General features: G+C 33.4%; 1 protein-coding gene across 3 annotated transcripts in view; it reads right to left on the bottom strand.

The window, feature by feature from the left end:
* LOC121376272 (brefeldin A-inhibited guanine nucleotide-exchange protein 1-like) overlaps nt 1-22300 on the bottom strand; it is a 60875-nt gene that overhangs the window by 34071 nt on the left and 4504 nt on the right. For 2 of the 3 annotated variants that reach the window (XR_005958428.1, XM_041504101.1), the window contains exons 2-15: nt 19532-19562; nt 18641-18782; nt 17184-17330; nt 16102-16281; nt 14195-14275; nt 12313-12445; nt 11509-11595; nt 8023-8148; nt 6974-7133; nt 5524-5758; nt 4743-4842; nt 3371-3493; nt 2458-2583; nt 1371-1557 (exon numbers count right to left, since the gene is read on the bottom strand). Coding sequence is in view for 2 of the 3 variants with exons in the window: in XM_041504101.1 (XP_041360035.1) it covers nt 1371-1557; nt 2458-2583; nt 3371-3493; nt 4743-4842; nt 5524-5758; nt 6974-7133; nt 8023-8148; nt 11509-11595; nt 12313-12445; nt 14195-14275; nt 16102-16281; nt 17184-17330; nt 18641-18782; nt 19532-19562 (1858 nt within the window). In the remaining variant the exon portion in view is untranslated. The remainder of the gene's footprint in view (nt 1-1370; nt 1558-2457; nt 2584-3370; nt 3494-4742; nt 4843-5523; nt 5759-6973; nt 7134-8022; nt 8149-11508; nt 11596-12312; nt 12446-14194; nt 14276-16101; nt 16282-17183; nt 17331-18640; nt 18783-19531; nt 19563-22300) is intronic. The other variant, XM_041504102.1, reaches the window with a different exon arrangement.

Raw genomic sequence — 22300 nt, 5'->3', positions numbered from 1 at the left:
TCAATATTGTTAAAAGAATGATAAAAAAACCCCAAACAAATCTAGAACAGTTCCTATACAAAATAAGGTTTCTTACACACCTGTTGGTGACAACACCATGATTATACATCTTGTTAACACATGTACGCAATACAAAACAAGGTTTCTTACACACCTGTTGGTGACAACACCATGATTATACATCTTGTTAACACATGTACGGCTGGCTGCTCCTAGGTGATGACCAGGTCACCAATGCCATACGTCCAATAAAAAAGACAGCGCAATGGAAATCGATTAGACTGCGACATATAGTTAACCTGACAATCGTGTTGTGACGCGTAAAGTCAGCTACAAGTGCAACGACTGTAAATAACTTTTAGTTGAAAAAGATGTTAAAATTTGCTTAAAACCTTTTTTTTGAGGATATGTAAGCAATAGAATAATACATTCATGTCCGTTAGATACCATTTATCTCGCAACTTGTTTCAAAACATATCAAACTGGCTTTCACTCGTTAGATACATTTTAAAACAACTCGCTGTGAGATAAAGGGTATCTAATGGCCACTCGTATTATTCTCTATTTATTAATGTAAATCTGTTAGAAATATTAAAAATGGAATAACACCGACTTTATAACTTTTTCAGTAATCTTATTTTTGAGCAAGAAAGGAATAATAAATTGTTATTGACTTTTTTTGCCACAACAGACATTAAATCTGAAATCGTATTAGTTGCCACAAACTTAAATGAAAGGAATATTACTTCACTGATGTCTATGGCTATTTAAAGTATAATATATCGTTATTTTGACTCATGGTCAAGAGTAATAAACCACCAGCTGCCATGACATAACCTTTTTTTCTCGAAGAGCAACAAGTATCTTTTATTTGCACTTTCCCATAGGATTACATATCACAGCCTTTGATGTACCAGTCATAGGGTACTGGTTAGGATTTGGACTTGATATAATACGACACAATTCATATAAGTGAGTTCCTGGCTTTTAAACACTTCGGCATATTTTTTACTAATAGAGCCATTTTTGACAAATGAAATCAAACATTACTTAGATTGTATTGTTTAGATTATCCAATGTCATACATCCAAAGTGTTTACAGTCATCTTGATGATTCTAATACCATAAAATGCATTTAAATTGGGTTTTTTAAATGCATGTACCTCTGAGAAATAACAGTTATGGAGGAGACAAGTTCTCATCTACTTTTAAAGGGTATTTCCCTGTTTCAATGTCACAGACTCTGGTTTCACTCTATTGTAACTTTATCCAATCATGTTAGATTTGTAGATCAACAAAACTTCAGTGTCCATTTTCATGGCTTGAAACCAGGTTCTTTAATAACGACATAATACAAGTACTAAACTCACAACTCGATTCCATTTTCCATGATTTCCTTCTGTTGTTTGATCACTTCAAACTGCTCGGGATTGTCGGTGGGCTGGATGCTGATCACCTGGGAACTGTTAGAGCCGAGGGAATTGACACTTCCATAACTGGTCATCGTCCCCTTGCCAGAGTCACTGTCCGTTTCTGTGTACGGTTTGAGGTCTACTCCTAATAATACAAGATTATAAAATCAAAATAAACAAGACTACCTGTAAGGTACATGATACACCTATCAAATGTAGGTCGTGGTGACCCAGTTAAGGTACACAACACACTGTCATCCAAAGTTATACTTGCATATAAAATTTGATAATCCTGTATGAATTGGTAAGGAAGATATGTCCCATACAAGGATTTCCTTTAATGTGCAGTAATGCATGAAAAGTAAGTCGCGGTGACCTAGTTATAATTCATGACACAATGCCATCCCAAGTTGTACTTGCATGCAAGGTTTGATGATCCTATATGAATTGATAAGGAAGATATGACCCAGAAACTAAAAGTTTACGGCCAGACGTACATACAGACTGACAGACGTAGAGATGGACAATGCTATACCATAATATGACCTGTCACGGGTGGACATATAAAAAAGAAGAACATCTTATACCTGAGGAAAGACAACATGTGAAAGAAAATGTAAATGTATCAAATGATTATACCAGCCAATTAAGGATAAATAGTATTATAACAAATAGATAACATCCAAAATAGCAATGCATTTATTACAAGTCCAAATTTACAAAGTCTGTTATGTAAAATATATACAATTTGGGGTTTTTTCGCTGATGTGATCAAAATTTTTGTTTTTCTTTCATGTTTTGATGTTTATATTTTCATGATTAAGATAAAAATATACAAATGCCACTAAGATTTTGTTTTTAAAACACTATTTGGCAAATATCACCTTTTAAATGATTTTATAATTTTTATTCCTTTCTTCTGCCCCCCATTCTTCCGGTAGTGATAACATCACATGGGACCGATTGACAATTTTATTTTTCCCCACCCCTGATGTGAAATGAAGTGAAGTTATATTGTTGGCGATGTTAACAATGTGAAAATTACCCAGGTTCGACTGTGAGTTAGGATTAATATAGAGATCCTTGCTCCACTCCACCATACATTTGAGAATAGACCCGAGACACGTTAGCCCCTTCAGCCTCATGTTCTTCTCCTGGCTGGGAGACGCACCTACAAATAACAAATACATTCAATTAAAAACAAAAACCTGACAGCACAGCCAAAAGAAAAAAGTCTATATTTTCTCTCGGAGTTGGTAATTTCTCAACAAGCCCATACTAAATTAGCATTCTAAGGGTACTGCTAAAGCAATACATGTCCCTTACCAGGCCCAACAATTTTTCATATCTCCTATGCTCAAGGGCCATAACTCTGTGAAAAATGGGTAAATAGGCATGAAAGTCAAACTTGATCTACAATAGTCCTTGATAATGCTATACACAAAATTTCAGATCAATGATTACAATGCTAATAGTGAATTAAATTTTGTTTGCAATGACAAATTAATGTTCCCTTATTTTTTTCTCTCTCAGTATACTAAACCATTCACTTCAAAGGCAGAGCCTTTACATAATTTCTGTCTTAAAAATGTCTAATGCAAATCAATTAAATGGGAATTTTTCAGTTCATGTAAGAAGTTTGTTTTGTTTAATGACACCACTAGAGCACATTGATTTATTAATCATCGGCTATTGGATATCAACCATTTGGTAATTTTAACATGTAGTCTTAGAGAGGAAACCCGCTACATTTCTCCATTTGTAGCAAAGGATCTTTTATATGCACTATCCCAGACAGGATAGCACATACCACAGCCTTTGATATACCAGTCGTGGTGCACTGGCTAGAACGAGAAATAGCTCAATGGGCCCACTGATGGGGATCGATCCTAGAGTGCATGCGAGAAGCCTATCAATGCTGAACAAAATTGTGAGAAATGTAACAAAAGAAAATTCACCCAGTTCCATTGCGTGTCTTCCCTGTGCAATTTTGGACAGATCACTGACCAGACGCTCAAATATATTGGCTAGAGCCAGGTCACAATCGTAGTTGAGATAAATGTCAACAACACACTGAGCATCTGAAAAAACAAGCCACACACAAAATTGTTTAACTACTGGGTTTATGAATACTAAGTACTAAATTCCATTCCTTTGAAAGAAAAAAAAGACACCAGTGACGTAGCATGGGTTGCCAGCGCCGGGGCAAGGCAAGTATTGCTGCCCCTAACCAGTGGACCATTAACCTTTCACCAGTCCAGAATTTTGCGCCCAGGACAACCACCCCGGTGGCCCCGCCCATGCTACGCCACTGATAGACACACTAAACACATTTCAATTATGGGTATATGGCATCAGACATATGCTTGAGGACCAGAGAGATAATTAGAAAGAAAACTTGCTGCCGTCATGCCATGGGTTCCTGTTTCTGATCAGGTCAGGTCAGGTCATAGGTTTTAATGTGAACAAGCTGTTGCAGCACACTCCTGTCATAGGCACAGGTGTCGGCTTTCGCCAGCTCTTCCGTCCAGGACAGGAAAAGGTTTGAGGTGAGTGGGAGAGGGGGACACCCGTGCTGGCAATGTGTAAGGGAGCACAAGCAGCCGACCAGTGTTGGTAGCAGGTGAGGGTTAATAAATTTAGTTGATCGAAAGGTAGCTCCTTGCTGGAACCATATGGGATTGGGTAGAGTGAGCTGGTATTCTTTTGTTTTTTGATTACCAGCAAAGGATCTTTTAACTGAACCATCCTACAGACAGGATACCATAGCCTTTATTACAGCAGTTGTGGAGTACTGGCTGGACAACAGCAGCCAATGGACTCACTGATGGGGATCGATCCTAGACCGACTGCGCATCAGGCACTTTACCACTGATCTACATTCCACTCTCCTTCCTTAGACTACAAATACTTTAAAATCATGAAACACTGTTGATAAATAACACATTATCAGAATAAAATAATTTGTTGAACATATTAGGTGATGAATTTAATCCAAGCCAATACTGAATACAAAAATCATATTTACAATAATTTCAAAATGGCAACATTGGTTATACTGCATAGACAACCAATGTAAACAGCTGATTGCGAAAACATAGCTAAGAGCAATAATAAACAAATTTAAACCAATACAGCCCATGTGTACAACACAAGTAAAGTCTTATACAGTGAAACCTGTCTAAACTGTACCCTGAACAATGGTCCCGAATTGTCTATATTTTAACATGCGCCCCTCTACATACTGGATCCTGTCTAAATTGGACAAATATTAGGTCCTCTGGTTTAGACAGGTTTCATTGTACCATGGATGTTCTTTGACAAGCTTACCAGCACAAATAATGGTGAGTGCTAGAATAACCATCCATTTATGGTCAAATGAACTGCTTGGAGCTTCCAAGATGTACAAGAAAATCTCCTTGAAAAAAACCTGAAACGAAAACCCCATATTTTAATAAAAAGATAATTCCAGTGTGCAATTGTTTTTATTGACAAAAAAAATCCGTTATTTACATGAAAATGGACTCTTCTTCACAGCAATAAGTATTTCACAACTGCAAGTAAGTACCATTAAAGCAACATAATCGTAAAAATTTAGGATCCATCTTAAATTGCAAGATCAAAGTGTTTTCATGGCTTCAGTTAAAATGATCCAAAACGTAACATTAACTAGTATACAAAGTTGTCCCAATTATCACATTTTGCAGTATTGGCTGCAGGTGGCGGTTTCTGATGGCTATTATTGCCACTACCACTGCCTACAGTTATGAAGTATATATAGCCATCTATGTTTCTCAAACAGCGTTCTGTTTTCAAAGATTATGAACTATGATTATATACATATAAAATTATTCTCTTAATTTCCATATCAATTTCCACTCCCATCCTATCATTCACTATAATAGTCCTTCCCATCAGGGACTACAAGTCATTTGTTTCTGAGCATACTGTTTTCTAAAAATTCACAAAAATAGTGGGTTATTTCAAAAACACATTTACTTTTCAAACTAAAATTATTGACCAAAAGAATTGTTCATGGAGGCTGGGATGGACATAAATCTGGATGGTTTTTGTTGTTTTTTGTTGTAACTAGAACAAGAGGAGTCAGTACCTCTATCTGCATCTTGAGATGCTGTTTGAAGTTGGTGAGAAGAGTGACAAAAATGGTCAGTGACAGGTGAAAAACTTCTGGTACTGCACTGACTCCATTTTTGGACAGGGCCACACACAAGTACTGTTTGATGGCGTTGATAAACATCTCATTTGTGCGGAATACTGGTCCTGCATTACGTAGAATTGATAACAGCAACTGGAGTGAGAGGATCTTCGACCTCAGTTCGTGGGACCTGTAATAAATAAAAGAAGGGTACTGTTATAATATACACTATGATAGTGCTTCTACAAACTGAAAACGGAATAGGACATCATTCGACTTTGAGACAATCATTGATGGTTCGATTTTTTGTTAGTTGGTATATTTTGGCAGATTAAGTTAATAAACCTGAAATATATATATAGAAAGCACAAACCTAATACAGAAATTGCTGCAGTAATTAGTATTATAGGCAGGGCCTAACTACTATTATAATAACAGAATTAAAAATTTTTTTTTTTTTTTTAAGAAATTCATTTAAAGCAAGAAATATTAGGCCATACAAAAAAAAAGATAGAAATATTCAAAGACAATTTTTTTTTTTTTTTTTAATTCAAATCAGTTAGTGAATGAGGGATGATTTTGGCATGGTGAGGTGAAAAACGAAAAATACTGTTAAATATCTGGCTTTCAATTGTGTTAAATTCATGGAATGATTTCCACTTGAAATAAATACATTACAAATGGCCAGTCTGGTTATGTCATACTGGCGCAAACACAATTTGTTTCAGTTCTGATGATCAAATATTATACATTAAAAGTTTACAATATTTTGAGATATGATGTAAATAATTCACCAGAGGAATTCACAAAACAGTATTAAAAATGATGTATTGGGACTTTGCATCATTCTGATTTCCATTCCATATTTTCAAATTATTTCCTGGAAAAACATCTTGCATTACAAACAAAATGAGGTGTTTTTTTACAAGTCTGTCATTATTCCAACATTATCATTGGCAAACGAGCAATCTTTGGAATATGTAATAAATTATTAACATTGTTTTTTTATCATGATCTTCGAGGGAATACTATAAAAAGTTGCATTAAGTGGATGGAATACAAATTTTCAACAATGCCCATTTTATTCAATGCACCGGGGCCCCAGGATTCTTTTCTTATGGGTGGGGGTGGATGGGCTGGAGTCATATCAGTTAAATAGGACAACAGTAGATTTCTTGGTGCAGCTGGTAAGCATGGAGAGGAACAATTAGGAATACGGCCCATCAATTACATATTTAAGCAAGTTAGTAAAGGCGATGCCACACAATACGAGTGTCTTGTACAAGAATAGCCAATTACATAGCATCTGATGCAATTGTAATGTTGTCTTGTCACAATTGGCTATTCTCCTACGAGGCAGTTGTTTCGTGTGGCATCGTCTTTAAGTCTGTTAAGTGTTATTTACTTGGGATCAGGAGGTCCATCCCCTAGAGGTTTCATGGACAGTTTGCAGAGGCTGCGGAACACCAGGAAGGCGTCTTTCTGCAGAATGTGACTGAACGCGCCGTGCATCTGTTCCTGGCTCTCCATCTCAGAGCTGTCCTCAGTTGTCAAGCGTGCAAGACCTGAATACAGACAACACAAGAAAATTATACAATAAACGACATTGGAATAAAAAAATATTTTAAAAGTAGACAATTAAGGTCAAATATACATCTGGCCCCAAATTTTTGAAGCCATCTTACTGCTACAATATTGTAAAACTGTCAAAATATATGACTTCACTGCAACACACGTCACAGCCCTCTACAGTTTTATGACATCATAGCACAAAGATGGCTTTGAAAATATGAGTTCAGGTGAACAGTGATCATTGTAACTGATTAGTTAGTATAAGCATAAAATATTACTAAAGAATACAATAAATTAATGCTAAAATCCAACATAAAATAAAATCTGCAAAGTAATTCTGTTAAAGATGAAAACTCTATAAAACAATAAACTGCTAAAATGTTAAATGAATGCTTTCAAAACTGAAAAAAGGAAGGAAGGAAGGGAGAAAAACCAATACAAAGTTTAAATACATGCTGGAATGTCTATCAAAATATTTATACATTTTAAATAATATAAAAATACTTAGTGTTATTTTATTTCTTAACCTAGTTATAACTTGGTTCGAAGAAATTATTAATTGTGGATTTAAACAACAATTTTTTTTTAAATAACATTTTAAAAATTAGTCGTCAAAAATTTACATTGTCATATATTTATAGATTGGTGCAATTTCCCACTATATTTCTAAAACATGAACTCAAATTAATTTTAAAATGCAATTCTAAAGAACAAGTACAATGGACTTCAAAGTATAAGATCTATACTACATTAAAACTGGCAATTTTAACAGGTACATACAGAAATTGTATCTTTACTGACTCCATAAAACAAAAGAAAAAGGATAGAAAGATTAATGAAAAAAATATATCCTAAAAAATAAAAAGACTCGAAGCACTTTACCTCCACCTTTGGTCAAATCTAAGGTCAATGTGGGTTGGGGTGCAGGAGTGCTCTCCCCATGGTTAACGGAGTTTTCTATGGTAGGTGGAGCGGACTCAGCTTCGGGAGGTGAGGCAATCGGGCAACCTAAACAGGCAAAGTGAACTCGGACGTCATGCCAGTTCAGAACGGCCACGCGCAAACAGGCCAACAACAAAACAGTGGCAGGCTGTTAGTGAGCACATACAGCATTCAAAGCAGGTGATTTCCAAATTACTGATGCAGATCAGTCATGCTTCATTTCTGGTGCCAAATTATTAAGCTCTGTGATGGATATTTCACCGTGTTATATAAGTTAATACAATCCTATCTCAACTAGGTTAAAGCAAAAAAAAAATATTTTGCTTTATTACTGTTATATTTCCAATAAAAAAACCCCATTATATTCACTTACATAAAACAACCAATTACTGGGTTGTTTAAAAGATAATTACCAGTTAGATCCTTAGCTGAACCTATAATTTTGGCACCAAAAAGCAGCCACCAGTTCTTACCAAATTAAGATCAGTGCTTCCCAGTTTACGCAGTGCTGCTCCTCCCCCACCAATTTACACTGGAGATGGGATTCAACAAGAGAGGCAATATATATTTATAACACAAGCATGCTCCATGCTGTTAAAATTAATTATGTAATGTATAATTTATAACACAAGCATGCTGCAAGCTGTTAAATTAATTCTGCAAACTGTATTGTCTAATAATATGTCATTCATATTAACTAATGTAATATAATAAGTTAAAATATGACAGAAACACACAGCCAAACTAATAGATTCTGATTGATTATCAAGGAACATTTTGTTTTCAAAATCTTGATATAGCAATATTTCTAGTCAGTTGGAAATGATTAGCAACTACTGTTAATGTTTTAAAATTACGTAGTGATCTCTTAAATTTGTGTAGCAAATCACAACCCGATACCTAACAAAATGTTCCCTGATTAGTAACGCAGGTGTCAAGAAAATCTGTTCTAACCAACAAAATATAGTGGACCAAGTCCAAACAGATTTCTGTGTACACCAGCACAATCACAGTTAAAATTGTTTTGAAGACACCACCAGAGCACACTGATTTATTAATCATTGGCTATTGGATGTCAAACATTTGGTAATTCTGACATATAGTCTTTAGTGAGGAAACACACTATATTTTCCCCATCAGTAGTAAGGGATCTTTTATATATGCACCATCCAACAGACAGGACAGCGTATACCAGTCGTGGAGTCTGTTCTGTGATAATAGCGTTGACGAATCTAGCACATTGAGTATACCAGTGCATTTCATCAGTCCCACTTGTATCTGGTTTAGACAAGTCCACTGTACATGTACAATCAACCAATAACCTGTTTTATAATCATTATTATACAGCTCTTCTTGAATCAAGGTTTATAATCATATAGAGATCTTCTTGAATCAAATTTTATAATCATATGCAGATCTTCTTGAATCAAGTCTTATAATCATATAGAGATCTTCTTGAATCAAGGTTTATAATCATATAGAGATCTTCTTGAATCAAGGTTTATAATCATATAGAGATCTTCTTGAATCAAGTATTATAATCATATACAGATCTTCTTGAATCAAGTTTTATAATCATAGAGATCTTCTTGAATCAAGGTTTATAATCATATAGAGATCTTCTTGAATCAAGTGTTATAATCATATAGAGATCTTCTTGAATCAAGTTTTATAATCATATAGAGATCTTCTTGAATCAAGGTTTATAATCATATAGAGATCTTCTTGAATCAAGTTTTATAATCATATAGAGATCTTCTTGAATCAAGTTTTATAATCATATACAAATCTTCTTGAATCAAGTTTTATAATCATATAGAGATCTTCTTGAATCAAGTTTTATAATCATATACAAATCTTCTTGAATCAAGTTTGTACAACATGCAAATACAGGTATATACGAAAATATTTATGATAATATTTACCCTGTACCAAAGCTTTAACAGCATGACCCACCAATATCATGCATTTTTGGTAGCCTTTTGTTATTCAAAAACTGTGTAAAATTGAAATTTGATGTTGCATATACACGTATATAAAATGTCAATATTCAGTAGTGTTCTTGCACTTGCTGGTTTCAGTGCAAACACTGCAATTAAGAAAATGTCCATGGCAAACAAATATGTCAGTGAAAAAACCCTAAATATACGAAAAAGTGCCGTGAAGAATTAAAAACTCCACGACAATCTCCATGGCTTTGTCGATTGCTGTGGGCAATTGCAGGTTGCAGTGCGAGCCCTTTCTTTTTCCTCCACAATGTTTCTCCTGTCTTGGATACAGGCACTGGTCCATGCCCAAAACTTGCACACAAGACAGGGCGTGCAACAAGAGCTTGCTCTTAATGTGCATGTTAAATTTCCAATCCAATCCCAGTAGTGAAAATAAAAAAATCTTTTTATACTAGCTATTACAACACAGAATACATTACAATTAAATACATGCACAGAAAACCAACAGCCTGTGTTAGAATCCTATACATCCACCAACACAATACTTCACAAGTATGCACACACAACTAACCAGTAGCAAGCCAATTTCACAGTTCTATTTATTTAACTACCACAGCCTACTTAACTACATGCAGTATAAAGTGTTGTTCAGTCCATATCTGGCCCACATTATCTCATCAAGGTCATGATATTTCTAAAATTTTATAATAACAAATAAACCTGGTAATCAACTATGTAATGTAATATTACTTCAAATTCTCACAGCTAGATATTTTTTGTTCAATATAGCAATTGTTATCATTGAAAATAATTTAACTTGAACATATTTGTAAGAATCCTAAATAAAAATTGCAATCAGACTGAAAAGTTCCTAAAAGGTCAACCCGTGAAAGGTGTGGCAGCAGTTAGCAAACTATACGCAACAACATACATTAGTATTACTTGTGAAAACTGCTGTTACAAAATGGTCCAAATTTTATGGACTGAAACATATTAAAATAGTGCTTATCTTAAATAATAAACAATTACTTTATAATAACAACATGTAAATAACTAATATTTATGTCATACATGATACTAAAAGTCAATTAAAAAAAAATATATATATATATATATTGCAATACTTAACAGTAATTAGTACAACACGTACAATAAGATTCAAATGCATTGAAATTTCATAGTTGAAATATGCTAAAATATTTTTGTGCAGTCAGATTTAATAAAGAATCCTGTTCGTCAACTTCAAAGAAAGATTGGCTGCAAAACAAACAATCTATACTATGAAAAAAACGTAGCACTCATGGACACTGAAAACCAATATGCAAAACGTTCACAAAGACATTTCACTTTTTCACATTCCACTCCAGGCAAATTATGTTAATTTTTTTAGTTTAATTTTAAATAATTATTTGAAATATCAAATATATACAACTGGTACAATTTCCCTGGTGTTATTTTGAAAGCATTCTGCACAAACCTGTCACGTTATCAATAATCTCTTCCAGAACACGGCTAACGATGTCTTGTGGCATTTCCTCACTCTTGTCCTCGTTCTGTGTGCTATCTGCCAATTCACCACATTAAAAACATTTACGATGCTGAATAATCAACATATACGTACAGGTACAACAAGGGGGTGATACTGACTTGATAATAAAAGCTGAATTGATCTTTAAAAAGCTGATAACTCTATATTTAGAAGAATTTCAGATCAAATCCAGTCTATTTCACACACATGAAAAACCATAGCTCTGGTATTAACCATTTTAACCTCTACTTTAAATTCTGCACTTCAGTATTTTGATTTCACCATTACAAGTATTCTGAAGAATTAAATGGCTTATCACAAATTTGCATGTTAACCCACTCCCCCCACACAACCCCCGCCGAACAATAACAATAAAATAAACAACATTTTTATAAAAATTCATTTTAAAAAATGAAATTCAAATTTTTAAATTATCTTTTTTATTTATTTATAAACATCTATAAATGCAACTATAAACCAAGTTTCACTGATATAGGCATTAGTTTGTGAGAAATGAAAATTTAATGTTGAGCTAAATGTGAAAGTAGATGCTGTTGCATTTGGTAACGGCGAAACAATAATAACATTAAAATATCCCTCAACAAAATTAAACATATATTAATTTATATTATTTGAGACAAGAGCTATTTGTAAAATTCATCCCCAAGTATGACAGCTGATAGTCACAGATTAAACTATTACATACTGAGACATCATAACTATATTTTTCTTTTCTCATTTATGGACTCATACCCGTCTCTCCATTTTCTTGTGAGTGTGTTTCTTGACCACCTGAGGTGAGAGTGCTTTCTGACGCCCCATCATCCACCTCATCTTTGGCCTCCTCTTTTGGACTGGCTTCATCACCACCACGACCACCTCCATCCTAATTTAAAAAGTAAACAGTTTTACAGCTAAAATGGACTGTTGTAACATTTTATTAACCAAAACAAGCAAGACTTGGATAACAGAAACAAGAGGCAGAAGTCAGCTTTCACAAACATGGTAGATACCTTGATACCGAGTATGAATTCAAGTAGGTTTGACGTGCTAATTTTTAGCTTGATAATTTACATTTTCTCCAAATTTTATTTGGTTAATTTTAATGCACACAGGGTAAGTTATTAAGTAATATTAAACTTTTATAAATGTCAAAAATAGTTTTTATTATGTTGTTGTTACTTAAAGATCACAATTTTTTTTTTTTATTACCCCAGCTGTCACTCATAACAGGGAAAATATTTTCCATATTTTCTCAGTGAGAAATATTCTGCACTGGTCTAACGAACAATACTATTGGACAATTTGACGCTTACAAACCAATGACTTTGTCGGTACTAAATATGACATCATCACGATTTGACAAACACACAAAATGACGTCATGTAGTTTAAAGAGTTTGCCTTTACGGGTCTCTGTTTTTGGTGTTAAATTCATAACAAAATGTCATTTTAATGCAATTCATTATAGATTTGGAAGAAGAATAAAGAGAACTTGTGTTTTTTTAAATTATCTATGAACGTGATTAAATTACAACGTTATAGTAATTCTCAGAACAGTGCGTAAAGTGGTTTACACCGTTCCTATACAGGTTGGCCTTCGTGCATGTGCGTCGAAAATAAAGGCTTTTAGAGAAAAAATAGCTGAGGTAATAAATAGAATAACAAACTCGGTACCAGTTATTATCAAATTTATGTCACTCGTGAAATAATTTTGATAATAACTGGTAACTCATTTATTATCCTCTATATACATAATATACAAAGAAACCCCCAATTACAATCATCTTATTTACCAAATAAAGTTACATATACCAGCACAGATATCACAGACATCATACTTACAATAAATTGTTAAGAATAGCAACAATAAGATTATTTCAAAGACACCATCTGAGTTTGATGTTACTGTAAAATGTTTGCGAGTGACAAAGCATTTTTAATGACTAACCTTGCATTATTATTAAATGCATTTTCTTGTTTGGAATATCAGTGTCTGTATGAACAAGGGGTTTCTGATTCCCTGAATGTTTCTGAAAGTCGAGACTAGATTTTACCTTCCACTGAATACAATAGTATTGTATGCACAAACAAATTTTATTTTAGGAAGTAATATGAAGTATTAGCCACTATAAAGATTTCAAACGATTTGGTGAACGACAAACACAATGTATAAATAGACACTGATATTCTAAAGAAAATAAATTTAATGTGTAATTTTCGTAGTTAAAGAGGCTCTATGAGTCAGGATCGATCCCCCATTGGTAGTCCATTAGGCACTTTCTCGTTCCAGCCAGTGCACCACGACTGCTATATCAAAGGACATGCTATCCTGTTTGTGGAATGGTGCCTGTAAATGATCCCTTACTACAAACGGAAAAATGTAGCGGGTTTCCTCTCTATGACTATATGTCCAAATTACCAAATGTTTGACATCCAATAGCTGGTGATTAATAAATTAATGTGTCTAGTGGTATTGTTAAACAAAACAAACGTTTAACTTTTAACTATTCAAACATTCTTCAGTGACAGCAAACTCAGGACAGTCCTTTTAATAAAATTTTAAAAAGAAGACTTTTTAGTGATCTATTCTAAACTTCATTAAAATAATCTCATTACAAAAATAAAATGTTTACCCCTGCTCCAGTTTCAGCATGTTGTTTCTCAAGTTCTTTTTCTTTCAACTCTTGCTGTTCTTTCAACTTAGCATCTTGTTCCTGTTCACAACGAATTACAACAAAAGGCATTAGTCTGATTCAAGAAGCATATTTCTTTATAATAGCCAAAAATATAATTATACATTTTGCAGTTATTATTTCTGTGAAATTAATTTTATTTTCTTGACATGTGTTGTACATATATTTTTCAAAGTTAATATTTTACTTTTGTAAATTTATTCTAATACTATTGGTTTCATTTTGCTTCTCTTTTACATACAGAAATATGTCAATTAGCAATAATTTAGCCTTTTTTTTAAGGCAACAGCAGCTTTGTAAAATACATGAAATATTACATAGACAAAGGCTATTTCATGTTTTTTATGTCAACGAGTAATGTGTGAAAACCATATTTTCACGAATTTGCTAAGCAATGAGTAAAAATATTGTTTTCACACATCATGAGTTGACATAGAAATTGTATTTGAAAAAAACATCATGAAATGGTCTATTTATTATATACATCTTTCCTAATTTTTGACAATATATTTAGATTTTTGTTAATATCTTTCACTTATCCTATGAAAAACATGTAACGCCATGATATATTTCTTCCTTTTCATAGGTACAATTGTGTAAATTAAATGGTTTTTTTTTTCAAATATGATCAGATGCATTGGTAATCATCGAACATAAATATGAAGAAATAAGACAAAAGGAGATAATTTAATCATGAGCTTTTACAAAAAAGTAAATATAATTTCTATATTTTCACAGTAGCTAAAATACAGTGAAAAGATTACTTTTCACCGGATATCACTTTCATAGTTTCTGAAGATCTATATATTTCATTGCTATGTATATAATAATGGTTTATATTTGCTGAAGAATAAAAATGTAGGTGCAACATTGTTTTCACAATGCTGATTCCAATATTTCATAATGGTGTGAATGTTGAGGTGGGGTTTTTTTTTTGGGAGGGGGGGTTGCTGATTTCAATCTAACTTCTTTATCAAACAAACTTGCCCCATTTCATAACTGTTATATCCAGCTCTTGAACAAGGGAGCCTGGTTTGCGAGTTAACATCTTTAGTTTTGTTTATAAAAATAAAACAATACAATGTCAGTTATATGTGGTATATTTGGACCCATACATGCCGATAATGGTTCCGAATGGTAGTTAAGAATGGATGAGAAAGTTAACAACACCACTGGAGCACATTGACCAATTAATCATCATTGATATCAAACATATTGTTATTCTGACTCATAATCATCAGAGGAAACCTGCTACATTTTTCATAATGCAGCAAGGGATCTTTTATATGCACTTTTCCATAGACAGGAAAGCACAGACCACGGCCTTTGTCCAGTTGTGGTGTACTGGTTGCAACGAGAAAAAACCCTAATCAGCTGAATGGGTACACTAAGGTGGTTTGATCATGCAACGCAAGCACCTCAAGCGAGCACTCAACCGACTGACCTAAATCCTATCCCGAGAAAGTTGACAAGTTTCTTAGTCTACAGACTATACTGCTTTGGTAACCATGGGTTACTGCTTCAAACATTAATACTAATGAGACTGACTGCAACTAATCAGGACACTAAATCAGTTTTGAGGAAAACAAAACACTGTATGCAATGTGCATTCATTAAAACTAAAATTATTGATTTACAAACAGGTATTCACCACTTTAATTTTTGTCGTTTGTATGACATAAGTAAAGCTGTGGTCGTGTTTGTATTACCTTTACTGGTCATAATCCTAATTACGAGACCCAGAGTGGTTTAATTATAAAATAATAAGGAAATAAAATGTTGGTGTTTATAGCAGGGTGATCCTGGGTTTTACTTAGCCGGCAAAATTAGGTACATGTTGATCATACCGCTTGTTGTTCCATACGTGAGAAAATAACATTCAACATCTGTGTAAGTGTGGCCTTTGCCGTTGTCTGGTTGACAAGATTTCTGCTGGCAAGGTAGATGTTGTAGCATGTTCGTACTGTCTGTAGAACCGTGCCCTCATGAATGTCACAAGAGGCTGTCGTAACAACAGTCAGGAGTGCCTGAAATTATACTTGTCAATAAGCCCATGAATTCTACTGTCTCCTTCAAAATATTACAAACATGTTAAAAATAAATAATGCAAAAAAAATATATATAGGAGAAATACCTAGGAAACAAAATGATCTTCTATTCTAATAAACAATTTTACTGATTTTTTTTTTTTTTTGCATTAAAAAAATAATAACAAGCATTTTGAGGGTACTACACAAATTTTAAGTTTGATATCTTAAGGCCTGAAAAAAAAAAAAAAAATGTCCAGAAAACAAATTTTCATATCTCCTAAGTTCAAGAGCCATAACTCTGTCAAAAATGGCTAAATTGCCATGAAAGTCAAACTTGATCTATAATAGTACATGATAAAACTATACACAATATTTCAGCTCAATATCTCAAGGCATTCTAAAAAAAAAACCATCCGGAAAACTATGGGAAAGCCAGACGGACAGAAATAAGGTGATAAAACCTATATAGTCCCATCCGGGTTGGACCGGTAGGGGACTACGAACAAACATTCTAAGAATACTAATAAAGTAATACATTATCTCTACCCTACCCAACAAATTTTGGTATATCTCCTAAATTCAAGGGCCATAACTGTGAAAAATTAATAAATCGCCATGAAAGTCAAACTTGATTTGTAACAATATCTTAAGGCATTGTGAAAAAACATCCAGAAAACTTAATGTGGGACAGACGGATGGATAGAAGATGGAGATGAAACCTATACACTGATAATGTTGAAAAAAGCAAAATGAACAAAATCTATGGTTTAAAAATCTTAATCAGCTAGATTAAAACAAACCATTGTAAAAAATATTTTAAATTTTTTTTGTCTTCTTAGAACAAGAAGTTACTCAAAGATATTTTTCATTTGAGATCTGAAAGAAATTAACATTTATACCTTTATTATTTGAAGCTGCACCCCCTCATCTGTCTGCGGCCCAACAAAACAACCACAAATGGTTTCCACTATCCGATCTATCAGTCGTTTTCCGGGTGTTGTGGAATCAGGCACATTTCCTATCAGATGGCCATATGCAATGAGTTTCTAGTAAAAATAAAAAACAGGTCACATGGAAATTTCAGTTAAAAGTAAACTTCAGTTTCCACTAATAAAATGTGTCCTTTGCAAACTGTCTCCTAAGTTCATAAAATAGCTATTATACAAAACATAAAAAGTTAATCTCTTGAAGGAACTGTCCTGAGTTTAACTGCTCCATTGTAACATGTTTACAACTAACAGATAATTTTTGATGACTAAAATTACATCTTAAAGATATTTGGTTTAGAATATCATCTCTATAAATAAGCAATGACTGCTACGAACATTAGCACACAACTGCAAACACACTGGAAATACAGACATTCTAAACAAGAAAATGTATTTAATATTTAATTTTAGATGCCAGAAAGGCTGTTAGCTGGAGACATCTTACATCGTATGCACACTCACAGTCCCTTTAAAATGGGTATTGTGATCCAGGGTTCATACACTTCAAACATTTTCATTTTCCAGGACTTTTAAGCAAATAATAATTATTAAATGAAAAAAAAAAAAAAAAAAAAAAAAAATTCCAGGACTTTCCAGGGGGTTAATTAATATTTCCAGGAGTTTTAAGCACTTTCCAGGGTGAAAATAAAATTCCAGGACTTTCCAGGGTTTTCCAGGATGCGTGCGAACCCTGGTGATCACATTAAATAACTGAATATAATGACAAAAAATATTACAATTATAAACAAGACGACAGTCATCAATACCCCCTCCTCAAATGCAATGACATGGAAAACACACTCGTTTGGCTAGTGTATCTCATATATTTTAAAAAAACACACCCAGATCATAGAAAAACAATATTAAGGCCACCACCACTACTAAAATAGTGAATTTGGTAACTCTGGCCATGGTAACAGAAAAAGTATTGAAAATTAAAATTCCGCCATACCAAAAGACACTTAGTCTACTAGTTTGTATGTGCACAAAATTTCATAAAGTTATCTAGAAATTAAAAGGGTTTGAAGTTGTGCACCAAAAATAATGAATTTGGTCATTCTAGCTATTGGTTTCCATCAAACCATGCCAATAGATTTATGTGGGTGTGCTTCAGGAAGTTATCTCCAACAGTTTCAAAGTGGTGTTATCGGACGGACCCCATTCTAAAATCCATCACAAACCGTGTTGTGGAGAGATAAATAGGGGGATGTATTTGAAATTAAATTGAATGGCAAGAGATGTTCAGAAATAGTTTTTATCTAAAAATGTTACTGGGTAATATCAATCCTAAAATAAAATTAACGTCCATGAATAGACCTGAATTTTTTTTCCCCATCAATATTTAAAATTGCTTCAGCCTCACTTACCTGGAGACAATCGAGGGCAGTATTGACAATTCTGGGACACTTAGACTGACATGCCAACTCAAATGGTAAGAAGTACTTGTCAGCATGTATAAAACCAGAGTTTTTTGGCACTGGCAGGGCTGATGACGCGTTTTGGTCCAAGCTGAAACAGAAAAGAATAGTTATATCAATTTTAAAGGGACATTCCCAAGTTTTCTGCATTGTAAGATGTTTCCGACTAATAAAATATTTATACGATTAAACTTACATATTAAATATATTTTCTTGTTTAGAATATCAGTTTCTGTATATTCAATGTGTTTCTGGTCGTCTTAATATTTGTAAGAAGCCCAAACTGGATTTTGTCTTCAAATAATTTCGTACGTACGAAAAAATCTTCTTTTTTTAAAGAAATAAAATGAAATTTAACCTAGTACAAATATTAGAACGATCAGAAACACGTGTAATATACAGCCACTACTATTTTATGCAGAAATATATATTTGATATATAATTACAATCGTTAAAACGTCTGTTAGTCAATGACATCTTAAAAATTGCAGCAAACTCAGGAATGTCCCTTTAATATACACTGCAGCCACATTTAGCAAATACAGTACTTACATTTTATAATGATGTGTCACAAATTTTATTATTTTAAAAAATTCAGCGACAATCTCAGCTACTTACATTGATGAAACACAACTAAAGTTTGTTAACCATATAAATTCACAAAGCTCCTCATAATTTCCCTTTCATTTACCTCTTCTTAAACTCAGAACAATAACAACAGAGATTCCATAAGTTCACCCTACTGTTGTCACTTCTTTTAATTCCAAGAGTAATTTCAAATCTCAGTATTAACAAAAATAATGACCCTACCATGACCTCCAATGATAAACTAGTTCTTACCTTTGAATACTGGTGTCATTTTTTAGTTCCTCTGAAAAAAGAATATTGCTAATTAAAATGTCATAATCTCAAAAAATTTATCTCAAAGACCAGCAAATTAATTAGTCTTTATTAAAGAGAAAAAAAAATAAAAAGAAAAAAAAAGATTATATCAATTTTTTTTTTACATATACAGTGAAACCGGACAGCCTTGAGACCAAGAAAAAAGTCCTGTTTAGAGTGGTATCCGGTTTACAGAGGTTTCAGTATTGAGGTAAACCGTTTGTTGGTTGGTGCTCTCTATTGATACAGTAACTAATAAAACTGCCAAAAAACAGGTACTTTCGTACTTTCAAATTATTTTAAGTTTATCATCAAGCGATAATTCAACATAGAGGCATTTCACTGGACATTCCAAAGTAGATACTAAAATGAAACACTGTTGACAAATTTTCCACCAAACCAAGCCAAACAATTTTACTCTTGGTTATTCTTTATTTTGTTAAATAAAGTTTGCAAAGATAAAAAACAAAACAACAACAAAAAAAGGTTCAAACAATTGGAAAAATTAATTAAATTCCTAGTTGCTTTGCCGTTCATTGTGGTAATCGTAAGATGTACATGTAGGCTATGAAAAGGAGCTCAATTAAATTCTTAAGTTCAGAATAAAGGGAATACATGTGTTTCCTCCAGTTATTTAAACATCAAAGCTGTTAATTAATCCCTTAATTGGTATTTGTAAACTGCACAACAGTGACACTGGAGCAGGCACACATGTAATTAACTCTGCGTATGCAATCACGTTATCGGCTGAGTGGGTATTCAAAGTATAAGTAATGCAGTAATGATTGACATCGGTGTGACTGTCCAGTTTTCTGAGGTAAAATTTGCATTAAAAGAACACAATGGGATCTGATAATTTCGTCCGGTGCAGTTTAGAAGGGTAAATTTTAGTGTTAAAAGGAGTGTGTAAAATGTCCGGTTTTGAGGGAATTCCAGTTTACTGCGGGTCCAGTTTTGAGAAGTTTCACTGTGTGTATGTATATGTATATGTATATATATATAGATGATAGTTATTTGTAACTTTTCAACTGCCAACTGTTTTCAGTCTCAAGAAATGTACAAATTGCAAATCTATATCACTGTCATCAATTACCATGGTAAAAGCAATAATCCTGTTGACACATCAAACACCCAATTCACAAAGTGACATCCTTTTGCATCGATACACATGGAATAACGTTACTTCCAGTTGTTGCTACACCATCTTCGGTTACGAAGCGCGTTGACATGTGTCCAACTAAATCCACATCCATATGTATTTTGTGGTGTCAATAGTGAATCAGAGAATGCAATTTGATTTGCTTCCAGTTATGTGTCACATTGTATGATGATAAAGCAATGATACAGACCCAGATATGATGTATATTAAAGCAATGGGACCCTTCTGTTGTATGCACGTCAGCTTGCTTCAAAGTGCTTCTATGCAATTTCAGTCATGTCTCAACGGGTAACATCCTGGAATCCACTTTCAGTTCAAAGTACATTTATGTGCATTCGGAAAACCGAATTTAGTGTGTTACTGGCATACATGTAATTGAGCACTATTAAACAGTCTCTTTGTAATGCTGGCATACATGTAACTGGGCACTATTAAACAGTCTCTTTGTAATGCTGGCATACGTGTAACTGGGCACTATTAAACAGTCTCTTTGTAATGCTGGCATACATGTAACTGGGCACTATTAAACAGTCTCTTTGTAATGCTGACATACAGTCTCTTTGTAATGCTGGCATACATGTAACTGGGCACTATTAAACAGTCTCTTTGTAATGCTGGCATACATGTAACTGGGCACTATTAAACAGTCTCTTTGTAATACTGGCATACATGTAACTGAGCACTATTAAACAGTCTCTTTGTATTAAATAAACATACTGTTAACAAGTATGCTACATAACATATATACTGTATTCCATAAAATTATCTATGATGGTCATTTCTTTTAATTGAAGAAGACATAATTTTTAAATGGGAGGGAAATGTAACATCAGTAAAAAATATCATCAATTATAATATTGTATTAGCCTATTGCAACTGAGTTTTATTGTTTAACATTACCTTCCAGCCATATCATGCAACTGTGAAACTTTTAATCAACAATAACGGGGTTTTTTTTTATCAGTTTTAGAATTGAATATTCAACATTCTTACAAGATTTGCTAAAACACAATAAAACCACTCCCATTTCAGATTTGCCAAACCTCAAAAATAAGAAACTGAAATGCTTTTGGTCCCCGAACCACAATTTGTTTTAGACCATGACATTATTGTTCAGATAGTTTGAATTTTTTCACGATCTGTTGCCTGCACAATTTCAGTTTGAATTTTTTTAATGATCAATAGCCTGTATAATTTTCTAAAAAAAAAGAGTTAATTAGCAAATTAGGAGATAACCATATGGAGTTTTTAGATTAAATCATTTGTGGGTGTTATTGTCTATTTGATTTCGCAAATGTAATTTTTGATCGAAGGCGTTGGCCTAAGGTCAAAAATGAAACATTTGCGGTCATCAAATAGACAATAACACCTGCAAATCTAAAAACTCCATATGGTTATGTTCATTGTAAACTGAATTGTTTTTCTATGGAACTAACTGTATATTTGGTATTTCTTGAAAAAAATACCTGGCTACAATCTAACTGTAGACCCTTGAATCATCAACTTCGCTTGTTACAATTGCTAATGACGTCACTTTCTAATGACGTCATTAGTTTTCCGGGTGATAT

Source organism: Gigantopelta aegis, chromosome 6 (genome assembly GCF_016097555.1).
Source record: "Gigantopelta aegis isolate Gae_Host chromosome 6, Gae_host_genome, whole genome shotgun sequence".
Taxonomy (NCBI): Eukaryota; Metazoa; Mollusca; class Gastropoda; order Neomphalida; family Peltospiridae; genus Gigantopelta; species Gigantopelta aegis.
This window is presented reverse-complemented; position numbering and strand designations above follow the sequence as displayed.